This window comes from Phoxinus phoxinus, assembly GCF_949152265.1.
Source record: "Phoxinus phoxinus genome assembly, chromosome: 11".
In the NCBI taxonomy this organism is placed as follows: Eukaryota; Metazoa; Chordata; class Actinopteri; order Cypriniformes; family Leuciscidae; genus Phoxinus; species Phoxinus phoxinus.
The window spans coordinates 27,400,204-27,423,304 of record NC_136886.1 but is presented as its reverse complement, the minus strand read 5'-3'; the positions used below and the strand labels follow the sequence as shown (position 1 = coordinate 27,423,304).

At 37.7% G+C, this 23,101-nt stretch overlaps 2 protein-coding genes across 3 annotated transcripts; both read right to left on the bottom strand.

The window, feature by feature from the left end:
- Positions 1-411: 411 nt before the first annotated feature.
- LOC307007118 (uncharacterized protein) lies at positions 412-3,221 on the bottom strand. Its single transcript, XM_079628803.1, has 4 exons — positions 2,965-3,221; positions 2,485-2,646; positions 1,536-1,625; positions 412-972 (listed from the first exon to the last, which is right to left on the bottom strand). The coding sequence occupies exons 1-4, from the start codon at positions 3,145-3,147 to the stop codon at positions 643-645; spliced, it is 765 nt and encodes a 254-aa protein (XP_079484929.1). The 5' UTR covers positions 3,148-3,221; the 3' UTR covers positions 412-642.
- A 3,965-nt stretch (positions 3,222-7,186) lies between these two features.
- On the bottom strand, positions 7,187-20,153 carry arl6ip6 (ADP-ribosylation factor-like 6 interacting protein 6). 2 transcript variants are annotated; one of them, XR_013799468.1, is made up of 5 exons: positions 19,570-20,153; positions 19,412-19,465; positions 19,182-19,314; positions 8,127-8,518; positions 7,188-7,576 (listed from the first exon to the last, which is right to left on the bottom strand). XR_013799468.1 is itself a non-coding variant. In XM_079627509.1 (4 exons), exons 1-4 carry the CDS (start codon positions 19,853-19,855, stop codon positions 8,425-8,427), a joined length of 567 nt encoding a protein of 188 aa, XP_079483635.1. In that variant the 5' UTR covers positions 19,856-20,153; the 3' UTR covers positions 7,187-8,424. The 2 variants fall into 2 exon arrangements, 1 of the variants encoding a protein (XP_079483635.1); XM_079627509.1 differs by having other exon boundaries at positions 7,187-8,518.
- Positions 20,154-23,101: the final 2,948 nt, after the last annotated feature.

Here is a 23,101-nt window from a genome sequence, read left to right as displayed (position 1 = left end):
AAATCATTAATCGTCTTAATCTGTGATGAACCCTGTTTCTGTGTGTATTTGTTTGTGGTGTGTGTTTGTATGTATGTCATGTGTGGTGTTTGTTTGTGGGTGTGTGTGTTTGTGGTGTGCTTGTTTCTTTGTGTGTGTGTGTGTGTGTGTGTGTGTGTGTGTGCAAAACATAAAAAAAAAAAAATTAAAACCAATGTTAAGCCAATACAACACTATTCATATTCACCCAATAGAAAATACTTTCCTTTAAACACATTAGCTTTTCCTTACACAACACTCTTTGTCTTTGGTGAGTTTAATATCAGTTATATTTTAATCAGCACAAAGATTCATTTAAATTTTAAATTTCAATATTTATACTTTTATAAATCATTAACCGTCTTAATCTGTGATGAACCCGGTTTCTGTGTGTGTGTTTGTTTGTATGTATGTATGTGTGTGGTGTGTGTGTGTTTGTGTTGTTTTTGCGTGTGGTGTGTGTTTGTGTGTTTGTTTGTGTGTGTGTACGTGTTTGATTGTTTGTGTGTGTGTGTGTAAAACTTCAGACTGCAGCTGGTTGTTTTCAAATATTTGAGACTTGATACATGTCAACAGAAACAAAGCAAAAATGAATTCCAATCGTATTCTCGGGTGGGGCATGGTTTACAAATTGTACCTCAGGAGCTTGTTTCGGATGCCGTGGACTCTGGCAGAGGCTTGATCTGGTTTGATCTTCATCACTACCCTCTGAAGGAACTCAAAGGAATACTTCATGGCTCGTGGATACTCAAGGTTAACGCAGTAGATGATCCCCAAATGCATGGCAAAGCTGGATGGCACATCCTTAAAGTTGTGAAGCACAACAGTCTCCTCAACCACAACTGCCTCATTGAAGACCTCACGTGGAAATACATCCTGGTTTTCACCTTCATAGCCTATCAACAGGCCAAGTTGCATCCCCTCCATGGCTGCAGTCAGAGTCTCACCATGGGCCTTGAAAAGCAGAAGAAAAAAATAGTGTGAATGTTTGGGTCAAGAAGTGCATGCTCTGCAAAGCTACTTAAGTCTCAGTGATCATAAGCCTTGTTTTCAAACTAATAAAATAGTCTTGGTTGTGAGTGTGCATGTTTGTAGGGGCAATGTTGCAAGGTTACTGCAAGGGTGAAAACTTCAGTGTCCTCTCAGATCTGGGTTAAGTGTATGTTGCACTGGGTTCTCTCCCCATCCCTATTCTACCCCCCCTTTCTCCTCCCCCAACATTGTTCTACCTCTCCCTCCTCCCATCACCACTATTCCACCCAACCCTCATCCTCCCCATCCCTATTCTGCCCCTCACCCCTCCCTGCATCATCACTATTTTGCTGCCACAGGACTTTATCAAGACCCATGAGTGTATCTAATCCAAGCTCTGTGTTAAAGGTTGTGTGTGTGTTTGTTTGTTTGTGTGTGTGTGTGTGTGGGGTGTAGTGAGGTGAGTGGTGTGTGTGCACGCAAGTGTATATGTGGGTGGGTGCGTTCGTATATGGGCTGTTATGCATGACAGAAAAAGGTCTTACGTCACACATCCTGATGATGTCTGATGGCTCTTCTCTTAGGTAGTGTGGCAGACCCAGCAGAGCAGCAGTCCTTCTCCTTTCGTTTGTGTCCTACAAGACAAAAATAAGCAGTAGGGCTGAACGATACATCGAATTTTCATCGTCATCGCGATATGAACTCCCGCGATGAACACATCGCAACAGACAGCCTGACACGATGAATAATGCCTGGTTCAGATTAGCACTAACTTACACGTTTTTGACTCCTAAAATCTTGTCGTGGACAAGAAACATGTCAGACAACACGTTGCTTTCCGACCAGTAATCGCGTGCCGTCACACACACACATTCACTCGCAAACATTCACTCGCACGCACAGACACACAAACAAACATACTCACTGTCCCTCGCTCACTCACTCACTCGCTCACGCACGCACGCACGCACGCACACACACACACTCACTGGCGCACACACTCACTGTTGCACTCACTCACGCCTCGCTCACATATTCAACCCGTCGTCGAGGACCGTTAAAGAATTAAACATGCTATAGTCTTTCTGTCGCGAAGCATTGCAGACGCGACGTAGATTGTCGCCCACTGTGACACACTATACGAGATGAAACGATCGAATCTTGCGTCCCGACGCCCGTTGTCATTATTATGAATCTCCATGACACCCATACGTCAAACGGATCGTGCCAAAATCGCGCTAAAATCGTGTATTCTGAACCAGGCAGGTAATAAACGTTTGACCTATCACGCAAAGAACCTATTAAAGCACTAAGACATGGGAAGAGTATAGTTAACAATCACATTTATCGCAAGTCATATCGTCATCGCAATATTAAACAATGTTATCGCACATCGCAGCTTTTCCTCATATCGTGCAGCCCTAATAAGCAGTGTTGAGATTTTATTGCGAACATCTGGTGCCCAATTTTACAATTCTCAGCTCGTCTACTCACGTCTTTCTTCAGACAGTCCAAAATGGCTTTCAGTGCAGGCTTCTTTGCCGACTTGGTCGCAGCTTCGTACACTTCCAGCAGTCTTGGTGTCAGGTCATCAAGTCCATCGAGGAACGACTCAAGAAGGTCTGTGCTTACGACTCTTTTGAACTCTGCCCGAACCTGAGGAGACAAAAAAGACAAAAAGGTTAAGAAATTAGAGAAAAGATTTTTCAAAGCATAGAGTCACAATTTAGTAAGATAAGGTGGTCTGTTGTCAAAGGCTTTCATCCACTCAGTAAAACTAAACACAATCCTCTCACTTATCTGTATGCACATTCACGCCACCATTCGGACTAAAAAAAAACACATTTCTGAACGGACCACTGTACAGTATCAGACATCTCTCTAGTACTTACTGGAGAGAATCTCATACATTGATATCCAGTCATTGGATTATGGTAAGTGATTAATCTTAGGCTGTGTTGTCTATTGTTATACCTGTCTCTCACAGAACATGGCCGGCCATCTAGCTATGACATCCCCAACGAGAGGTTGATCCCCTACGATCTCCTTTCTGCGCTTGGAGAACGTGGCAGACATCAGCTCATCTATCTGCTGGTGATCTGGGTCTTTTTTCAGCACTTCCATCTGAATTTGATTGCACAAGAACAAAGGGCACATACTAAGACAAAATAGTAGGCTTCACAGACACAAAAGCAAAGTGTAGGTAGTTAGTATAATATAGGCAGGTATGTATGCAGTAATATTAGACAGGTATGTGTGATGTGCATGTGTGTGATGTACCTCCATCATCCTCCGCTTTTCTTCGATGTCTTCATCACTCAGTCCTTCAGGGGGATCTGGACAGTCAAAAAGTATTGATTTATTTTATTAATAAATTTATTTATTTCCCCAAAAAATAAAATAAAAAGTCTTAATGACCCCAAACTTTTGAATGGTGTTTAATGTTACAAAAGCTTTAGATTTCAGATAAATGCTGTTATTTTTAACTTTCTATTCATCAAAGAATTTTGAAAAAAAATTGTACACAACAGTTTTCAACATTGATAATGATCATGAATGTTTCTTGAGCATCAAATCATCATATTAGAAGGATTTCTGGTGGATCATGTGACACTGAAGACTGAAAATTCAGCTTTGATCACAGGAATAATTTACAGTTTAAAATATATTAAAATAGAAAACAGCTGTTTTAAATTGGAATACTATTTCACAATATTACTGTTTTTGTTTGTATTTTTAATCAAATAAATGCAGCCGTGGTGAGCAGAAGATAAAAATCTGACTGATCCCAAACTTTTGAACGGTAACGTTAGTGTAACTTAACGTTATTTGGCCTTGACATACGGTCTATCAGAAATGGTGTTTTCTACAACAGTTTACAGTGAAAACTGGTATTGTCTCAGATGAAGCTTTATCAACCGTCTCTGACTGAACTAAAAGACTGCAAACGTGTTCTAGCTAACATTAACGGCCGCTGAAATGTGCCTCGCTTAAATGACATCACAGTTGCCGCACATATCAAAAGGTAACGATATGATATAACTTACGTTAATCGCGTTATTGGTTTCATCAACGCACATTCATAATATCTACAAAACACGAACACTTACCAATAGCGAAGTTGTTCACGCCAACCCGATCGTCTTGTCTGATGGAAAAATGAGGCACCTGGCCGTTTGAAGTGTGACTGCTTGCAGGCGCGAAAAACGTGCTTGTCGTGGCCTCGTCGTCTGTAGTCTCCCGCACATGCGCAAAGAGCTGTCCTCCGCTTAATTTAAAATGGCAAGTTCATTCAATCACCTGTAATTTGTGATTCATTGAAGTAACTTATGAACCTAAATTGAAAGATTGAAAACTCAAACAATTGAGCTGAAATTTCATAACACATTATGTTATGTCTGAGTTAATGACATATATAAGTTATCATAACTTTTTGATCAGATTATTTTTTACAGTGTAAGTGCTAGTGTGAAGAATGAAAACCAAAGCAGAAAAAGAACAATTTATTATTTAAACGGCAAATTTATTGCTTTTTGCAGAAATAAATTCTTACAATATTCATTCTGCTAGCGTTATTTGACACAATATCCTAATGAATATTCCAGTGTTGTTTTTACATCCCTGATTATTTAAATGGAAGACAAGCAAGCAAACCGGTATAAACACAATATACAAATATTGTGCATTGTCTGTGACAGTTGCACTGCACGGCTGAAGGTGATTGGGATGATTTACTTCTGACAGACCTTCACCTCAACAGACACAGCATTAAAAGAGACACATTGTTAAAGTTATGCAAGAACATGTTTTGTAAGGCAAAAAAAAAACACAAACACACGAAGAGAGTGTGGTCAGGCATGCACATAAAAACCACTCTTTTTCCTTAATATACCCGACTAATGTATGTGCAACAGGTTTTGAAGTGGATAAACTACTTCTGGAAATGAATTTAAACAACAAACAAGAATTAAAGGGATAGTTCAACCAAAAATGAAAATTCTGTCATCAATTACCAGTACGTTCCAAACCCGTACGACTTTCGTTCATCTTCAGAACACGAATGAAGATCTTTTTGATGAAATCTGAGAGCTTTCTGTCCCTCCATTGACAGCTACGCAACTGACACTTCGCTTTATGATGAACAGATTGAATTTAGACTATTATATTATATATCTCATATATCTATATCTATATCTTGAGGATCTTATATATCTCACACATCAGTTGTGGTAAACTGAAACTCAAGCATGTTAGCTTCACGTGCGAAAACCAATGAGTTTCATTCTTTCGTGTTACGCAGCAGGTTTGAGCTTCCACAAGAGGTTTGTTCTCGTGCGTCAAGCAGGTTCAGTTGAGCTTCTGTTTATGTTAGCTGATCAATGTGTATATGTGAAATTAAAGCGATCAAGTCTCTTCAGAAAATGTGGGACTTTTTGAAGTACAAAGTCCCATAGATATCATATAATAAAGGCTAGATGTCTCGTCCGCGCTGCTGGCCAATGGAGGTCGACGTCTGCACACGGCGGCCATCTTGCCACAGGGGGCTCGCTCACTCGTAACATTGTTTTAATGGTGCATGTACTTTTTAAATAACCATAACTTGCTCAATTTTCTACCGATTTTTAAACGGGTTGGTTTGTTATAAACGTCAAGAGATGCAAGTTATGACACTGCAAACTTATGAATAATTATAATATTATATATTTCAACATGTTCAAGCATTCAAAATTATAGCCACGTTAATAACGTTTGTAAGAAACCAAAAAGTTTGTAAATCCGTCAAGATTTCAGCGAGATAAGAGTATTTGTGTTCGTGCAGATGACTCGCCTTACAGAAAGCTTCCCTGTGACAAGATGGCCACCGGGTGATGCCGTTCGAGACTCCGCCGTAAGACATCTAGCCTTTATTATGTATATCTATGCAAAGTCCAACTGAAGCGTCAAAGTGTCAGTTGCGTAGCTGTCTATGGGGGCGACAGAAATCTCTCAGATTTCATCAAAAAGATCTTCATTTGTGTTTTGAAGATGAACAAAAGTCTTACGGGTTTCGAAAGACATGAGGGTGAGTAATTAATGACAGAATTTTCATTTGGTGAACTATCCCTTTAAAGGGTTGGTTCACCCAAAAATGAAAAAATAAAAAAATAAAAAATAATAATCTAAATGTAATTACTCACCCTTATGTTGTTCCAACCCATAAGAATTTTGTTCATGTGAAAATATTTTAAATTAAATCTGAGAATTCGGTCTCTCGATTAAGTCTACACAAGAACCTTTCCCCTTAATTTAAAAAAAAAAAAGAGATCGTAAAACTAGTCCATATGAGTTGAGGCGGTTTAGTCAATTTTCTGAAGAGACTCGCTTTATATGATGAACGTTGCATGGACTGTAAATGGAGGTACAGAAAGCTCTCAGATTTCATTAAAACATCTCCATTTGCGTTTCAAAGATGACCGAAAATCGTATGGGTTTGGAACGACAAGAGGGTGAGTAATTGAAGACAGCATTTTCATTTTTGGGTGAAGAAACCCTTTAAATGTCTATTTAAATGTACTAAAAATGGAGATGGAAATGTCCTGTAAAGGAAAACAAATTATCGGACCCAAATATACAGAGGCGGCATACATTAATACTCCATATATACAAGAGACAGATCAGTGCATTAGAGCTAGCTGAAATGAGTCGCTACAGGGCTTGCTAATCCAATGAAGAAGAAAAAAGTAATCATGGCCTGGCAGAGTCTGCATCAAATAATTAAAGTCATAAATTAAATCCACACTTCTACACTCTCTGACCTTCTCCCAGGCTCTCAACAAAGCCTTAACACGGTCACTCTCCATCAACCCCAAAACAGCTATTGTATTAATGATTTCCCCCATTAAAACGCTCAATAGAGCAGCAACTTCCAGCTTTAATAAAGCATGACAGCAAAGGGACTCTAGTCTTTGCTGAGAGGAGGTCATAAAATGCACATCCAATTTATTTAGAAAGACTTAAAACGGCATCTACTGTATGTTGTGTTGTCCCACTGAATGGATGACATCAAAAGGGCAAAAAGATTTAATGCACTGCTATTATAATGGTAAAAAGCTGCTGCATCAGGATTCTGTAATAAAAGCCTTTTATCAGACAACATATCTGGGTAACAAAGAGACCCTGACATCCCTAATGTTATTTTACTGAAATGTAGTCCATTAAGAATAAGTCATTGTGCGTTTATTGAATTTGTCAAATTAACATATGAAAATATGAGAAACCCTCTAAAAACAAACAAACATTGGACACCAAGTGTGCCTCACACATCCTTAAAAGGTGACGCCAAAACATTTACCCCCTAATCGCTGGCGGCAAAACCCGCCCCTCTCCTATGTAATCGAATGGGACATGAGCCAAAAATAAATAAATAATCAAATTACACTTCAATAGTTTTTTTTCCCGAAGATGGTTTCTCTCATTTTAGATAGTTCATATCACGCTGATGATAAAGTGATCAAGTGTTTGTTTTTCTATTAAGTTTTTTGATGGTATTAAAAAGGGGTGTAACATCATGATTGACAGCTGTGCTTGCGATTAAAGGAGTAGTTCACTTTAAAATGAAATTTACCCCATGATTTACTAACCCTCAAGCCACCCTAGGTGTACATGACATTCTTCTTTCAGACGAATACAATCGGAGTTATATTAATAAATATCCCGGCTCTTCCAAGCTTGATAATGGCAGTGGATTGCAACCAACAGATTGAAGCTCAAAAACGTGCACCCATCCGTCATAAACAAACTCAAAACGGCTCCGTGGGAGAAAAATACAGCAGTACGTCGCATTACTCGCATAAGTTGCGCTTTACACTTAAGTCAGAGATCCGTATGTTCGGAAGCTAGTTATTTTACTTTATAAAGTTTTAAAATATTAATATTTTTCTTACACAAAATCATCGTTTTGCTTCAGAAGGCCTTTATTACCCCCCCGGAGCCGTTTTCAGTTTGTTTATGACGGATGGATGCACGTTTTTGAGCTTCAATCTGTTAGTTGCAATACACTGCCATTATCAAGCTTGGAAGAGCCAGGAATTTTTTAATATAACTCCAATTGTATTCGTCTGAGTAAATCATGGGGTAATTTTCATTTTAAAGTGAACTAATCCTTTAAGTCTACGGGAGCGAGAGTGAGAGTATGGGTGGGATCTTGATAGTGCAGCTCCACTGGGCAGACTCATACAGTCTATGTACTTTACTTCCTGTTTTATTCAGTGTCTAAACGACTGAGAATTTAAAATGTAATACAATTTTAAACTAGCATTTAGTTTATTTATTTTTAGCTGTAGTTATATTATATTAGTAACGGTTCCTCCAGCCATTAAACTTGGAATTGCCTCCTGATAATTGCAAGTCAAATGACAGTTGAAGTCTCCGCAGTTGGGCGGTAGTTGAGGAGCATCAGGTGAGATACCATATAAAAGTAAGAGTAGCCACTATTCCATTGAGTATTGCCATACTGTAGCCCATGTGGAAAGAGTGTCCGGTCATTCTTCTGCAAAAACAAAACAAAACACCCAAATGGCATTAGTCCACATCGTGACTATAACAAAAATCTTAATTGTTGCTTATTGTCCTTGATATTGTAAATTATGTTTCATATAATTTAAATTAAAATACATATTTTGTGTTGTACAACTGCATGGTGTATTCGTGTAGCCTAAACAACTTAAAAAAGTGGAGAACTGTTCCTGGGGTGTCTTAACCGTTAACTTCACATTGGCCTGCGCAGCAGCCTGAAAACATAAAACTGTTTATTGAATAAATTATACTTCGAAAAGCGAGAAACAACAGTTAGAATGGGATGGGAGCATTCTAGTATTACTAAAGCAGTCACAAGTCACTACAAATGTACAGTTTTAGGCAACTGTTTGAACTCTTAAAGGCTGGAATACACTACACAACTTTTATTATTCTTTTTTTAAAAACACTAAGCATCGTACACTTGCTGACTTTGTAAATGGTTAAGGCCCTTATACTTCAAGAGTAATGAAAGAACAAACTTAATACATTATAATTTCAAGAAAAATCAGAGTTGGCTTGGACAGCTTCCCAAAGCGAACTTTCCGGAAAAGTTTACTCTGGCGGGTGGAACAGCGGGGCTTTTGATGTGGAAATCTTCTCTGGTTCATTTCGCACAGAACATATTTATATTCATCTAATCTCAGCAGCATTGGGATGTTCGCTGCTGAGGTATTTCGAACTTCTATTTACCCCTAAAGCAAGGAATGAAAAATAACTTTGTTGTGAGAAAATTGGGGCCTTTACAGAGGGCATCATACACTAAACGACTGAGGATCACATAGTACCAGACTTTCAAGTTTTTCCGCACAACACAACAAACTCATGCAAATAAAAAGCTCCTTTTTGCTAGGGAACACGTTTCAGATGGAAACCGGCTCTAAAATTGCCTTAATCTTAATAAACCGATCGCTATTAAAAAAATTTGTGTGAAATTGGTCAATTGCCTAAACTCTGCAGACTGGCTCTGACTTTTCAGCAACTAGAACAGACTCATCCAGACTGCAAATCATGTAGTGTATCCCAGACTTTAGTTCAGACACATTATTGGTCTGGACTACCACAAAATCTTCAATACAATTAACAAAGCAGTTTACACTGATGAATCTTTTATATACACTGTTTATTCCTCAATGATCATTATGTTAATGGTTTGTTGTGAATCCAAAATAGCCTCTTGAATTCTAGTAATGATTCAAAGTTTTTTGTAAAACTACTGCAAAAAGCAAGCATCTTTAACTACCATGTACCAACATTTAAAAAATAACTGCATGTAATTGCTATAATTCAATCTATAAGTATATTGTTGAGTCTTGACCTTTTCCCCCACCCTTAAAACTAAACATGTCCCTATAACCTTACCCGTATCCCGCCTAAATAGTAGCGTGTTTTGCAAGTAGTTTTGTGATAAAAAAAAGCACAAAATAGAAATCTCTGAAGCAACAGAAGTAGACATAACTCAACACACTTCTAATCATAACAGCTGTAATCATAATCTAAATGATTTATCTGATTAATTGTTTAGCTACATGACGTACTACCCCTTTTTACTTTACCACTCAATCGATCTGTTACTCTCGAGAGGTGTGTGACTAATGCAGGAAGTTTAAAAGCACACGGAACAAACAAAACTGAGGACCATGTATGGAACATGGACATGGGTATTGATCATATCAGCTGGCCATTACTCTACTCTAGTAAGTGCAGAGGCCCATAAAAATCCCATTATGAGGCATCAAGATGTCCCATGTTAACCACTCCCATGAGTTCTCTTTAATGGCTGATTCGAACATGTTTAGAGTAGAAGATCTAAGCCAAACTGGCCAACGACGTTCATTGTTTTAGTTACTCTAGTCTATTCAGTTCAAGAATACAATAAAAATGCTATGTGACATTTTTTTGGGTGGGGTTGGAGGGCATAAAGCCAAAAATGTGATACAACTGTTCTGATATCATAATAATCATAAGAAAGAAAGTCTGGAATTATTATTATTAGCATCAACATTATCATTAGTAATAGTTTTTGCAGTATTACCCATGCAGTCCCTTGTGTCAAGGTCAAAAAGTCTTTTGACTTTTTTACAACAAGGCAAGTAGATCAAGCTGTAAAATGCCATGTGTCCGAGTCCACATTATATTATTTATTATTAAATTATTCATGATATTTGTAAAAGAAAAAGAAAGAAAAAAAGAAAGAATGTTACTTTCCACTTGATGGTTACACATGACATATATGTCCTTAAAATGAAAGTTTTCTTGAAAAAGCCCAAAGTTTTCTTTGTTTAAATATATGACACCAACATAAATAGAACAAGTACATATCTGAGGCACAAGCATTTAAAAAAAGATTTTTTGCCACTGACCCAAATAGAAATCTCATATTCTCTAAAGTAAAAATACATACACGACATATATACACCAATAATATGGGTTTTCACTGCTTGGTTTTTTCTGAATCACATCAGCTTACCTAAATGACTATGACATGTTCATTTTCATTGTAACAATTCTCAACCAGGCATATCACATGCTCATATAGGGCTGTATCAGCTTGTGTCTGTTAAATTTGTATTTTTTAAAATCAGGAAACATTAAGGTTTATCTATCCGAAAGACACAACAGACTCAATGACACGCTTTGGACAGACGGCAGCCTTGACATGGTGGAACATTAGGGAGCCAGACACTTCCCAACATATCAATAGGAAAAACAGTTTGGGACAGATTATAATTAAGGCCATCCATTCAGATCATTTACGGATGTGAGATCTAATCAGGGAACGACTCGACTAAAAGTCCAAAGCACTGAAAGAGACTAAACTCATTTCTATTAGCCAGTTAATTCACCAAATCAATTGCTGTGGCGTGGACTCCCTGAACCTAACCTACAACGGAAGCAGATAATGCAAAGCTTATCTGCTGAAGACAGAGCCACCAACAACTGACTGTGACCATATGCACCAAACGATTCAAAGGCTGGGTTTCTATGGAAACAAAGTGATGAGAGCATTATACTAATATGTTTGTGCATATCTGGAAACAACAGAGGCTAAATGCTAGAGCAGTGCTGCGACATACAGTGAAAACTGACACGGAGAATGCCAATGGGACAGGGTCTGTGTCTATCACTGCTGTTGAACTGGAGCTAAGCAAGCATAAAGGAACAAGCAGACCCAGTCACAGTTCTGTGGGGGTCAGTCAATACCACCCCATCCGGCGCTAGCTGGTCGATAGCCTGTTTGCGTTTTGAGCCGGCTGTGTAAGTTGGGTTTAGGACAGACATCGTCTGAGCACCGCTGTGTGATTAGATAACCAACTCGCTCGGCGATGGAGTGACCCTGGGTTTTATCGCCAAGCCTCCAGACACAATCAATAACGTTCCTCCCAAACAGCCAATCAGAAGCTTGCTTATAAATTCATAAATTGGAACACAGCCTTAAACTCATTTGCAAACTCAGTTAGCAAAGGAGACACGTTTTAGCTGGCTTCAAATGGGGCTCCCTGTCTTTTCATCATCTCGAATGAATAAGAAGCTCAGAGGTGCCATCCAGCATGAATTAAGTATAGTTGAAAAACAACTTCAAAGAGCTCTGCTACAAACTTTGTTCCATAATGTGACAGAATGCATTATTTTAGTTAAGTTTTAGTTCACTACTCAATATTCAATATATTTGATGTTATCATTCGAGTGTCCTCTGAAGACTTTCAAAGCTTAGGTCTTCAAATAACTGGCTCATTAAATCCAAATTGAGGTAATATCCAAGTATATTAAATCTGCAAACGGCAACAGCTTGTCACGGCATTCCCACTTTACACGTGCTTCCTCCTACCTTGTGTACACAAAGCTCCTGCTGGTAATAAATGTCAGAAGTACTAAGGTCACTGGAAATAAAACTGAATTCACAGTCTGATGGGCTAACAGCAATTCCTCACACCTGCCAAACATTTCCTTATTTATGCAGTGGGTAAACCACTGAGAAAGTATGACTAATGCTCTATATTTTCCTGCACCTATGCTCATTATTTTTACCTTGTCATTTGGCTTATTTACTAGCCATAGAGATGAAAGAGTTTCTGTGGTTTTACCAGATCCAGTGTGCACCCAGCTTCATTTGCTAAGATTACAGATGACGCCAACAATGGATGGACTTGAATAAGACAGACATTAAATTGTCCTTATTTTGCACAGCCGATGGAGAGCAATACAGCAGGATTCTCAATAAACATTTTCGGACATGGCCATTGACTCCAATGTTAAATGGGTCCATGGCCAATTCTATTATAGTCAAAAACTCGAGAGAGGAACCATTGTCAAAAAAAATTTGTCCACCACTCTTGTTCATCCAAAACAAACTACAATATAGACTCAAGGTGTTAAATACCGGAATTATCCTTTAACATAATGATCGAGGAATAAATAATAGATTCATCAGTAAACTGCTTTGTTAATTATATTGAAGAAATCATGTTCATGGATGAGCTAATGATAAAGGTATCCAAACAGTTGCTCACCTGTCTAATAAAACACATAATATATTAAAGCATCTTTGGAATTTCAATGGTTTCTTTATAAGTGAAACCGTAAATCGAGGGTAACGCAAATATGACATTGACAGGCGATCCAATGACACAGGCCGTTGCACTGGATAAAATAGCTGATTTCTCTGGAATTAAACATTGTAGGAAACATTAGGGATACTTAAAATAAGTACACAAGTCAACAAAATACATAATTTGTATATTTGAATCCACAAATCATACATATTGTGCCTTTAAAGGCACACTATGCAAGATTTCCGTTTTTGTCAAACAGCGACCCCTAGAGTCGACGTGGAGTACTTGTATTTAACGTTACTGTCGTATACCACTCATGCAGAGCCGTCTCTGCACTCACGGCCTTATCCCCTCCCCCCTGTATATCGGTACCCGTTCAGTAGGATGGAAGCGTCGGACATCGAACAGGCACAGATAGACTCCGAAGATGTCTACTGACCAGCACTGTAAAAAATTCTAACCTCCCCAACTCAAAATTGTCTAGTGACTGGTCACATCTAATTTTTTCAATTTGCCCAAGTGAAATTCTGCAAATGTAATTTTAGCAATTTGCAGAATTTCACCTGGGCCAATTGGAAATGTTTGATGTGACCAGTCACTAGAAAATGTATAGAGTTGGGGAGGTTAGAATTTTTATATAGCGAGGCAATGTTTCAAATATTAGGCTACTGCATAATTGTAAATGTTGTGCCGTAAAGCAAGTCGTGATTCTCGCGAGATTTGGTGACTCAAACCTGCATTGCTGTTTTTTCCTGATCGCGGAAACCTACTGAAATGACTATTTTGACCACGAAAATATGCAGAACAATGGTAAATGTGACCACACCTTTAGAGCAATATATTATTTTTATGTCATGATTGGCTCCAGATGACCCTGGTTCCTTTCAAGGTTTCTCTCCAGCAGCTCACCACTAATGGATTCCCCCCCCCCCTTGACCCAGTCCCCTGTGACTGCTCTCTGGGGCTCAAAGACATTAACAGAAATTTTGTGATTTAATGCAGAGTAAGAGAGATAGATCTGTTAACTCCAAAAAGGTTTAAAATATCAAGAAATTGCTGTATGAAAGTGCCATAATTGCCTTGTAGCTAATTACTCAACAGGACAATAACATCCTATCTAGGGATGCATCAATATTAAAAGCTGATGATTATTTTTATGGCATGGCAGATAACTAATAAATGGTTTTCTCTAAATAAAAAAAAAAATACTAAAAACTAAAATAAATCATTTTAAATGTCAAAAGTGCATACACAACATTATAACATACACAATATGAAAAATGGATATATTCCAGCAAAACAAATATTTCTGAGTGTATATTCAACCAAGATTTAGATTTATTTAGACGGATTTAGATGGAAAATTCAGATTTGATGCACCCATACTAGGGGAAAAAAGCTCCATAAGCCTTGATGGAGTGAGAAAGCTCGCTTTGGTGCTCTGATATGCATGTCTTACTGAGTTGGTTGTGGCATTCTTTCTGTGGTTAGCACTTCCTGTTAACAGCTCAGACACAAGTAACAAAAGGGGACACAGTCACGAAGGTTTGCCTTACCATTAGGAATCTGAATTAATCTACAAAACAGAGGTTTGGAGTTGGGATAGTTCACCCAAAATTACTCACCCTCATATCGTTCCAAATCCATTAGACTTTAGTTTATCTTTGAAACACAAATGAAGATATTTTTAATGAAACCTAAGAGGTTTCAGTCCCTCCACTGAAAGTTCATTCTCTTTCACGTCTCCCTTAGCTTCGGGTGGTGTCGGGTGGTCGGGTGGTGATGGCGCAATGGATAAGACACATGCCTTTGGTGTGAGAGACCCGGGTTCGAATCCACTGTGAGACACCAATGTGTCCCTGAGCAAGACACTTAACCCCTAGTTGCTCCAGAGGCGTGCGACCTCTGACATATATAGCAATTGTAAGTCGCTTTGGATAAAAGCGTCAGCTAAATGAATAAATGTAAATGTAAATGTAAGCTTAAACTGACAATTTAACACAAATTTATCTTAAAATGCCTGCCATCGCGAGTATCCAAGTAAACCTAGTCGGTCATGGCTTAAGTAAACAATGTAACATTCCTGCTGCTGTGATGTCTGTCATTAATGTTAATTAAAACTACAAAAGACAAAGAAATCACTCCCTGCTCTTCACCGAATAACATATTTTTAACTTTAATAATCGTTGACCTTTATATAATGTGTACAGTGAAGATTATATGCAGTGTTATTTTACATTTGAGTACCGGTACTTTATTACATTTCTGTCCCACAAACTAATATACCTACCAAAAAAAACTTAAAACCACTGATTATTTCATTTGTATCTTTGTTCTATTGTATTTATTTGTGTTATTGCTTGTAGTTTAATTATGTGTTCTTTATTTATGAATTACTTTTTTACTTGGTTTTAATAATCTTTGAAATTTATATTAGTAGTTTTAGCTGTGGTAACGAAATTGGAATTGAGAATTGTTAAATTTACGCATTAAGGAGATCTTATTATAAAATTACAGAGCCTAATCTGCACGTTTCCACCCACGGCGCCGGTGTTGTGCCGAATTTCGACCCCTGCCAAATTATGACCCCTAGCATTGGTAGGTTTAGGATTAGTTGTGGGGGAGGGGTTAGGATTAGGCAATCAGGTACTGACTTCAATGAGGGGGGCAATAATTTGGCAGGGGGTAAAAATTCGGCACAACACCGGCATTTGGTTTTCGCAAGCGACAACAGTGTAAACAATTCTAACAACGTAATGGCAAAAGTTTGAGCAAAGCATGAACTGTTCTGTCGTTGCTGCACAGAACACTATTTGACCAAAACATTTAAAAGCTGTCTTATAAAGACCTCAGGAAACTGTCAACTTGTGTAAAACTTAAACATGACGGTACATGCAAGTCGATGAGATGAATCAATGTAACTCCACGACAGATATACATGTGTCCACTAACCATTCAGAAACGTCCAGTCTAAAGGTTGCGACCTCTTCCTGAGTCTCTCCGTAAGGCTGCACTCCGCTACTGGTTATGTCCATAGACAGTATAAGAAAGGTAATTTCTGAGATTTTGGATGAGTAAGATTATTTGCGCGTTTTATTACTTCTGGAGCAACCGGAGCTTGTGTAAAGGATCTTCCATCTTCGGGGAGCAGCAGATCATTTGCATTTAAAGGGACACACACAAAAACGGCGCGTTTTTGCTCCCACCCAAAAAGGGGCAAACTTGACAAGCTATAATAAATGATCTGGGTGGTATTTGAGCTGAAATTTCACAGACACATCTTGTGAAAAGGGGCATACTATGTCACCTTTAAGAATAATAAAGGTTTTACCGCTTCAGAAAGCAAGCAAACTAGAAGTCAATGACTTTGGAAAGAGCAATACTAAAAAGTTCAGGCAAATTCCCCACCTCCTCCTCTCTTCTCTAAGAGCATTAGAAGTTGGGGTAAAGGACATTTAGACATATTTGATGGGGCTTTGAGGCACACGAAATCCCTGCAGACCAATTCTGGGACCGTTTTTGAATGTTCCGCTTGGTGCAAGTATTCAGGTCTGAAGATGGAAAGCAATTACAGGAAAATTGCTTTTCTGTTCTCCTCCGAGTCTGTGCTCTCACCCGGGCGAGTCGAACCAGCACAAAGTGATAGGAACCATTTTCTATTTTACCAGCTGACAAGCTTCTAAGGCACTGACAGCTAAAAACAAAATAGGAAAAATGGGTGAATAACCTCAGACCGGAGGAACAGCCTTGATAACATGGTCCTATAACTACTCTCTTAGAGTATTACACTACTGAACAGAACTGGCCATGAAAGAACAGATACTTGTAGAGAAAATCATTCATCAGACTGTCTAAAAATAAATGAATAGTGCTCACAGGATCAGTAGGATGACTGTTGCAAATGCTGCGGCAGTAAATTAACTCACTAGCATGAGTCTAGACTATTAGCTTGAAATGATCAAATGATTACTTCTACTTGGAATTGGAGTTTCTCTTCTTGAATGTGAACTTTTCATTTCTAAGTTGTGAACCAAGAAATTATAGTCTGCCTCAACCCAGATTCCACTCCAAAATATATGTTAGAAACAAAAAGAGCTCATCCCCAAAATGGCTTACAGTAATTATCATAGAGACAGTTTGCTCTGGTCTCAGTATTATGAGACTATTACCACTGGAATGGTATTAAATCAGTTATAGCGAGAGGAGAGCACCAGAACGACATCAAAAACCATGCTGTGACAAAGAGTTTGTTTGTGATTACCAATCATAAAGACAGATGTCTTTCCGAGTATAATTCTTTCGCCCGACCCCTTTGGTGAACACCTGTAGCAACATCAGTGATGTGGGAACGGAAGGTAATCACTGCAATTGTTGTCCTTAATTTACATTTAAAACGAAACCTTGTTTACAAGATGAGAGGGATGACTAGTGTAGAACCAGCATAAAAAATTTGAGCCTGTATTGTTCGGAGCTCATTCCAACTCCATTGAACCCAAGGTGCTTTGTGTACTTTGTCATTACAATAATGCTGCAATAAACTTCTTCATCGAGAACTTCAACGTACTCATTTTTTTTCTTCTTACAAGCCCCACAAAAAATAAAAAAACACAATCTTTTGATCGCTTTTCAATAGTAACAAACTTAGCGCCTTTTACGAAATATCAGTTTGAATTACTTGGAAAAGGGAAGTTATGCGTTTCCTGGAACTGGCGGTTTGCCACCCAGACAGTCAATAACACTGTTTTAACGTGTTACGATAACGATAAAGATATACCGGTAGTTCTAAAAACCATTCTAAATATAAAAGAATAGCAGAGTCCACACCAAAACTGTAACGATAACGGCACTACATTTTTGGAATCACTTTTTAGAACAATTTTTTCCACGCAGTTGATGAACGATAACAACATTGACAGACAATCAGAATCCATTTTGCTTTAAAGAGCTCGAGCATTTAAAGGAGCAGACGACAAACCTGCAGCACATGCTTAAAATAAACAAAACGTTGTTGTTCGTTAGTGTGGAAACTAATACAGTTATGGTTATCTTTAGTTATCGTTCTTGATGTGAATAGGCCTTAAAGGTCCCTCCTAATGGTTTCAGATCAGCTTCCAAGGAACCATAAGATCACATCTAATGAGAACAAATTCAAGTGAGCTTTACAGATAACCAAGCAAATAACTAATGATTACTATTGGTCCATCAGATGCAATCTATGGAATAAATCTATGGTGCCAACCACATGGGGATATCTTAGACAGGAACTAACCCAAACATTAAATTCAGATATGCCTTAATTTTCAGGTTTCAGGCAGAACCTCTTTATTTTTGCCAACTTTTCAATACAATGGCACAGTCTATCAAAGTCGTCACGAACATCAAAATTGACCCCATTTACTTTGTTAGCGCACATTGCTAGTCTTGAGAACAATTAATCTGCGCAGGTTAATACACAGGGAAAAAAAAGTTTGTCGTGGTAATCTTTAATCAAAATCTGAAAATGTGTTTCCGCTCTGGAATGGCATTCCTTCTCTGATGACGTCAGTTTGACGGCTTGGGTTGAATATCCTTTAACACCCCTCTAACTGTCAGTCTGCTATGAGCGAAGTATGGAGAGGAGGTGCGCTAAAGTAAAACCCTGTCCTCTACTTCATTGTTGTGACTTATTTTCAAGTGAAACAGAATAGTGAAAAAAGTCAGTTGCGACTTCATTGGGACTTTAAAGCAAGACCAGCAGTTTCCTGTGGTGTAAAACTATTTTAAACTACTAAATATTTTTTAGATTTATCCACTAAAACTTGTTTAACTATACAACATCTAATATTAATACAAAATAATTTGATTTCAAAATGGAGAAATAAGGAAACAGAGCCTAAAATGTAACACAATCATAGTCATATTAAAATAAAATAATAATATAATTTTATCTTGACCCTGAAAAAAAAAAAAAACCTAGGTATTGTTTTATATCCATATATTGGGAACGGAAGCACAAAGAAAACACTGTGTAATGTGATTCTGCTTTAGTTTAGAGAATATGGTTTGGTGATTTAATTGCACAACCATTATGATAAACAGGCTCACTTGAGTTTGGCTGAAGAAAGAGGAGTTGGAGGAAACATTCCTGGCTCAAAGGAGTCAAAGTAGGTTAGGGTCCAGGAGAAACTGCAACACAGAACTCCAGCCACAGAAGACAGGACCAAAATACTCCAAAAACCTGCAGGAAAAAAAAAAGTATGTTACCAAAGCTTTCAACACGCAGCTAATATCGGTTTATTAATATTATGTATACACTATGTGCAGTTTGGACCTACCCAGGAGTCTTACTTCGGATCCATCTTCAATGGTTATCCTCTCTGCTCTTAAATCTACAGATCAGATAATTATTATCCATAACTTATGCCATTTTAGGTATTGCACATACTGGAACTTCAAGAGAAGAATCCCAAGAAACAGATATTAAAATGTTTACCCTTTAATACGATGTACAGTACAGAGATCAGCACAGCGATAAACGAGACGATGACTATGCTGCATAGCACAGAGAATATACGAGCGGGCCACAGGTGTGTGTCTTTCCAGTACCGCTGGCGTACGGGGAGCCGCCCAGGAGCTGCCCGTCCGTTCACGCTGCTCTCAGGTGAAGCTTCATTTACTTCTCCCAAATGGGTTCTTCTTTCTGTTAATGCAGTATTATCTTCATCTTCAGAATAAATGTCTAAAGACTGGACATCTTTATCTCTGGAGGACCGCAACATGGTCACCAGGAGATAGGTTTCTAAAGTTGAAATTGTTGGTTCGTGAGTCACATCCTGCCTCCTAAATTTGCGCGTTTCCGTTTCCTAGACAACACGGAAAACTGGCTTGTAAATAAGCGCGTTACATGTACCCACTTTTCATATGATTAATTACACTCGATTTGTACAATGCATGTTAAATGCTTGTTATATAGTTAAACGACAAATACAATTGATTTAAAGGGGATTTCGATTAAGACTGTGTATTCATTTGAAAATGATCAAATGGTAAAGAGTTTCAAAACATCGCGGTTTGTGCTTCCGTATTTGTGAAGCACCGCCTTTACTGTCGTGTTGTCCAATCGTAATTGACAATCCATGCAATACGACCATACAATTGGATCCAATGAACGTCATTCAAGAAGAAGATTACCCATCACATACATGGTTAATCTTTAGCAAAGAAAACTATTTTAATTCAGACGGATAGGTATTAATCATGGTCTGCTTGACTGTGATATTTAAAACGCTTTAAAAGAATATATATATAAAAAAATGCTTTATTGCTTCCAAAATAAGACTGACAGCACAGCAAGCAAGGCTGTAACTGCTGTCAATATTGTAGCCTACAGCCCAAAATAATCTAAAAGATTAAACACACTAACTAAACACACCTGAAGAAGGCATAATGAGGTGTGTTGTGTCTTTATCTGAAGAGATAATGAAGAAGATTTTTGTTAAACTATAATTACTGAAATATTTCTTTCACGAACTGGCTACAACATGAAATTCTTGGCCTACGACTACTTGTATATATATTTTTTCTTACAGAAAAATAACTGCAGGAAACAGCTATTCATATTTCAAGTTAACTGCCATCTAGATATTTTTCTTTCAGTAATATTGTGCTATAATAATTATAGCCAGTTAATTTTGGATACACCTGTTAAATCAGGGGTTTCAAAGTGGGGCTGCAAGGGGTGCGTGGAAATGTTTAAAGAAAAATAGCGTAAAATATATATAATTCAATTAAAATAAGCAAATAAATAAGTAAATAAATAATGCATGCATATATGCAATAATTTACTAACACAATATTTTCATAATTATAATATTGACATAATTATAATATTATTTTCACCAAAAATAAATAAATAGGCCTTTACACAAGAAACTAAATAGATGCTTGTAAAATTTTAGGATTGTGGCCCCTTTCACAATAATGATCATAATATTATTTTGTGGGTTGTGGCATTTTAAATATTGAAAACCCCTGTGCTAAATTTACTTATAACTTGATTGCTCTTTTCTGCTAAATTTCAGTCTCTCTAAGCAAGTATTTATTGCATTCATCATTTCTTGTTTTTTTGGTTCTTTCATGGAACACTTCTTCAGCACTCTTAAAGCTTCTGACAGTCGGGAGGTCTGCCCACACGTTCTCCGTAGCGTGAGGAGCTGCCAACTTTGGTCTTTCTCCTCTTTACTTCTGCATCATGGACTGGTCCCCAACATTTTGTGATGTCCATTAACCAGAAGACAGTAGGTATCCCATTGTGACCTGATGGAACTGTTGAATTTAAGTCATTGAAAATGAGATGAAACATATTGCATTATCTAATCTAATGTTTTTTATGTACATTAAGGAAAGCATTATCACATATTTGAAAATAAGTGTATAAGTTTCAGTGTTTAAAGTATTTTGAAGAATTTCATTTCTGGCTACACTTTTAAAAGTAGATTTATTTTTTAATTCATTGAAAGTCTTTGGGATGTGCTGGAGGAGACTTTAGAGTGCTGGACTCTTGCATCGCCAATACAAGATCTTGACCAAAAATGAATGCACCTCTTGATGTAAATAAATGTTGTGATGTTATTATTTCCATCAAGAGGTGCATCAAATATTGGCCAAGCTCTTGTATTGACAATGCAAGAGTCCAGCACTCTGTAAAGTCTCCTCCAGCACATCCCAAAGACTTTCAATGAATTTAAAGTCTGAACTCAAGAGGTGCCAATGAATGTGTGAAAATGATTCTTTATGCCAACCATTCTTTTACAATCTGAGCCTGATGAATCTTGACAATTTCAAATACGGCCATGATGCGTCTTCCTACACATTGTCGTTTAAGAAATGAAAAGCTACACACTCCATCAATTAGGGTTAGAAGAACTGTTGCCAAACATAACATGCTAGAAACATAATCACTGCAATAGTGATCCAATCGAATAAACTCTTAAGCATTTGCCTATTTAAATCCAATCAGCCAATTGTTTAAAAAAAAATTGTTTTTATCATATAACGAAATAGTACTGACATTTTGTGTATTATTTGCATTTTAATGTTTGCAGACCACAGCAAAGGTTAATTTGAGTATAAAATCTAAATTTACTCCACATAAATGCAAGGGCGTAGGTTTGGTCTCAGCTTTGGTGGGGACATCCCACCCCCACACCACCCCCTTATTTTTTCAGCTAATCAAATGACGGCGTTCCTTGTATTGTCGTACTGGCCATGGGAATCGATGCAAATAGCTGCAACAGGGTTTTTTTTTCTGGCTCAAAACTAGGCGGAGTTGGTAAAATTCTGATGATGAATTTTATTAAAAAGATAATTTAACTTGTATTTTTCATATACCAACATATAGCCTACTCTGTTTTCCATAGTACTTTTGTGGGTGGACCTCGGTATCTCTAGAAGGGTCCGGGGGCATGCCCACCCGTAAGAAAATTTTGTACATTTTAAAGATGAATTCATTAATCGGGTGCACTTTGAGTCACCAGAATCCGCTGTTAAAAATAAATAATCCACCCGCCCAAACCTATGATATTCTCTGATTTAGATATCTGAGTGATCATCACATTACAATTATTAAAATTATCAGTGTTAAGCATGATAATATGGTAAAATGTCACACTGTAGTAGGGTGATTTAAAAATAACTGAATAAAATAAAAGTTCTTCTTTTGGCAAAATTACATTTCTTTAATAGCTAGTCTAAACCGAGGTGTTACTCCCTTCAAACTTAAATTGTCAATGTTTCATTACGTCATGTTGGAAAACAATCTTATCAGAATATATATATTTTTTACCTTTATAAATGGCATTTCCCCCCTAATTGTATTAAATGTAGGCTATGCTCACGCCAACGCTCCCACCACGCGCTGAAAAATTGCGCAATAATAATGCCGATATTATTTCAGTATAGAAACACAGACATCACGGGAGTCTCCCGCATATTGATAGCGGCTCACTGATGCCCGCGAATTAGTT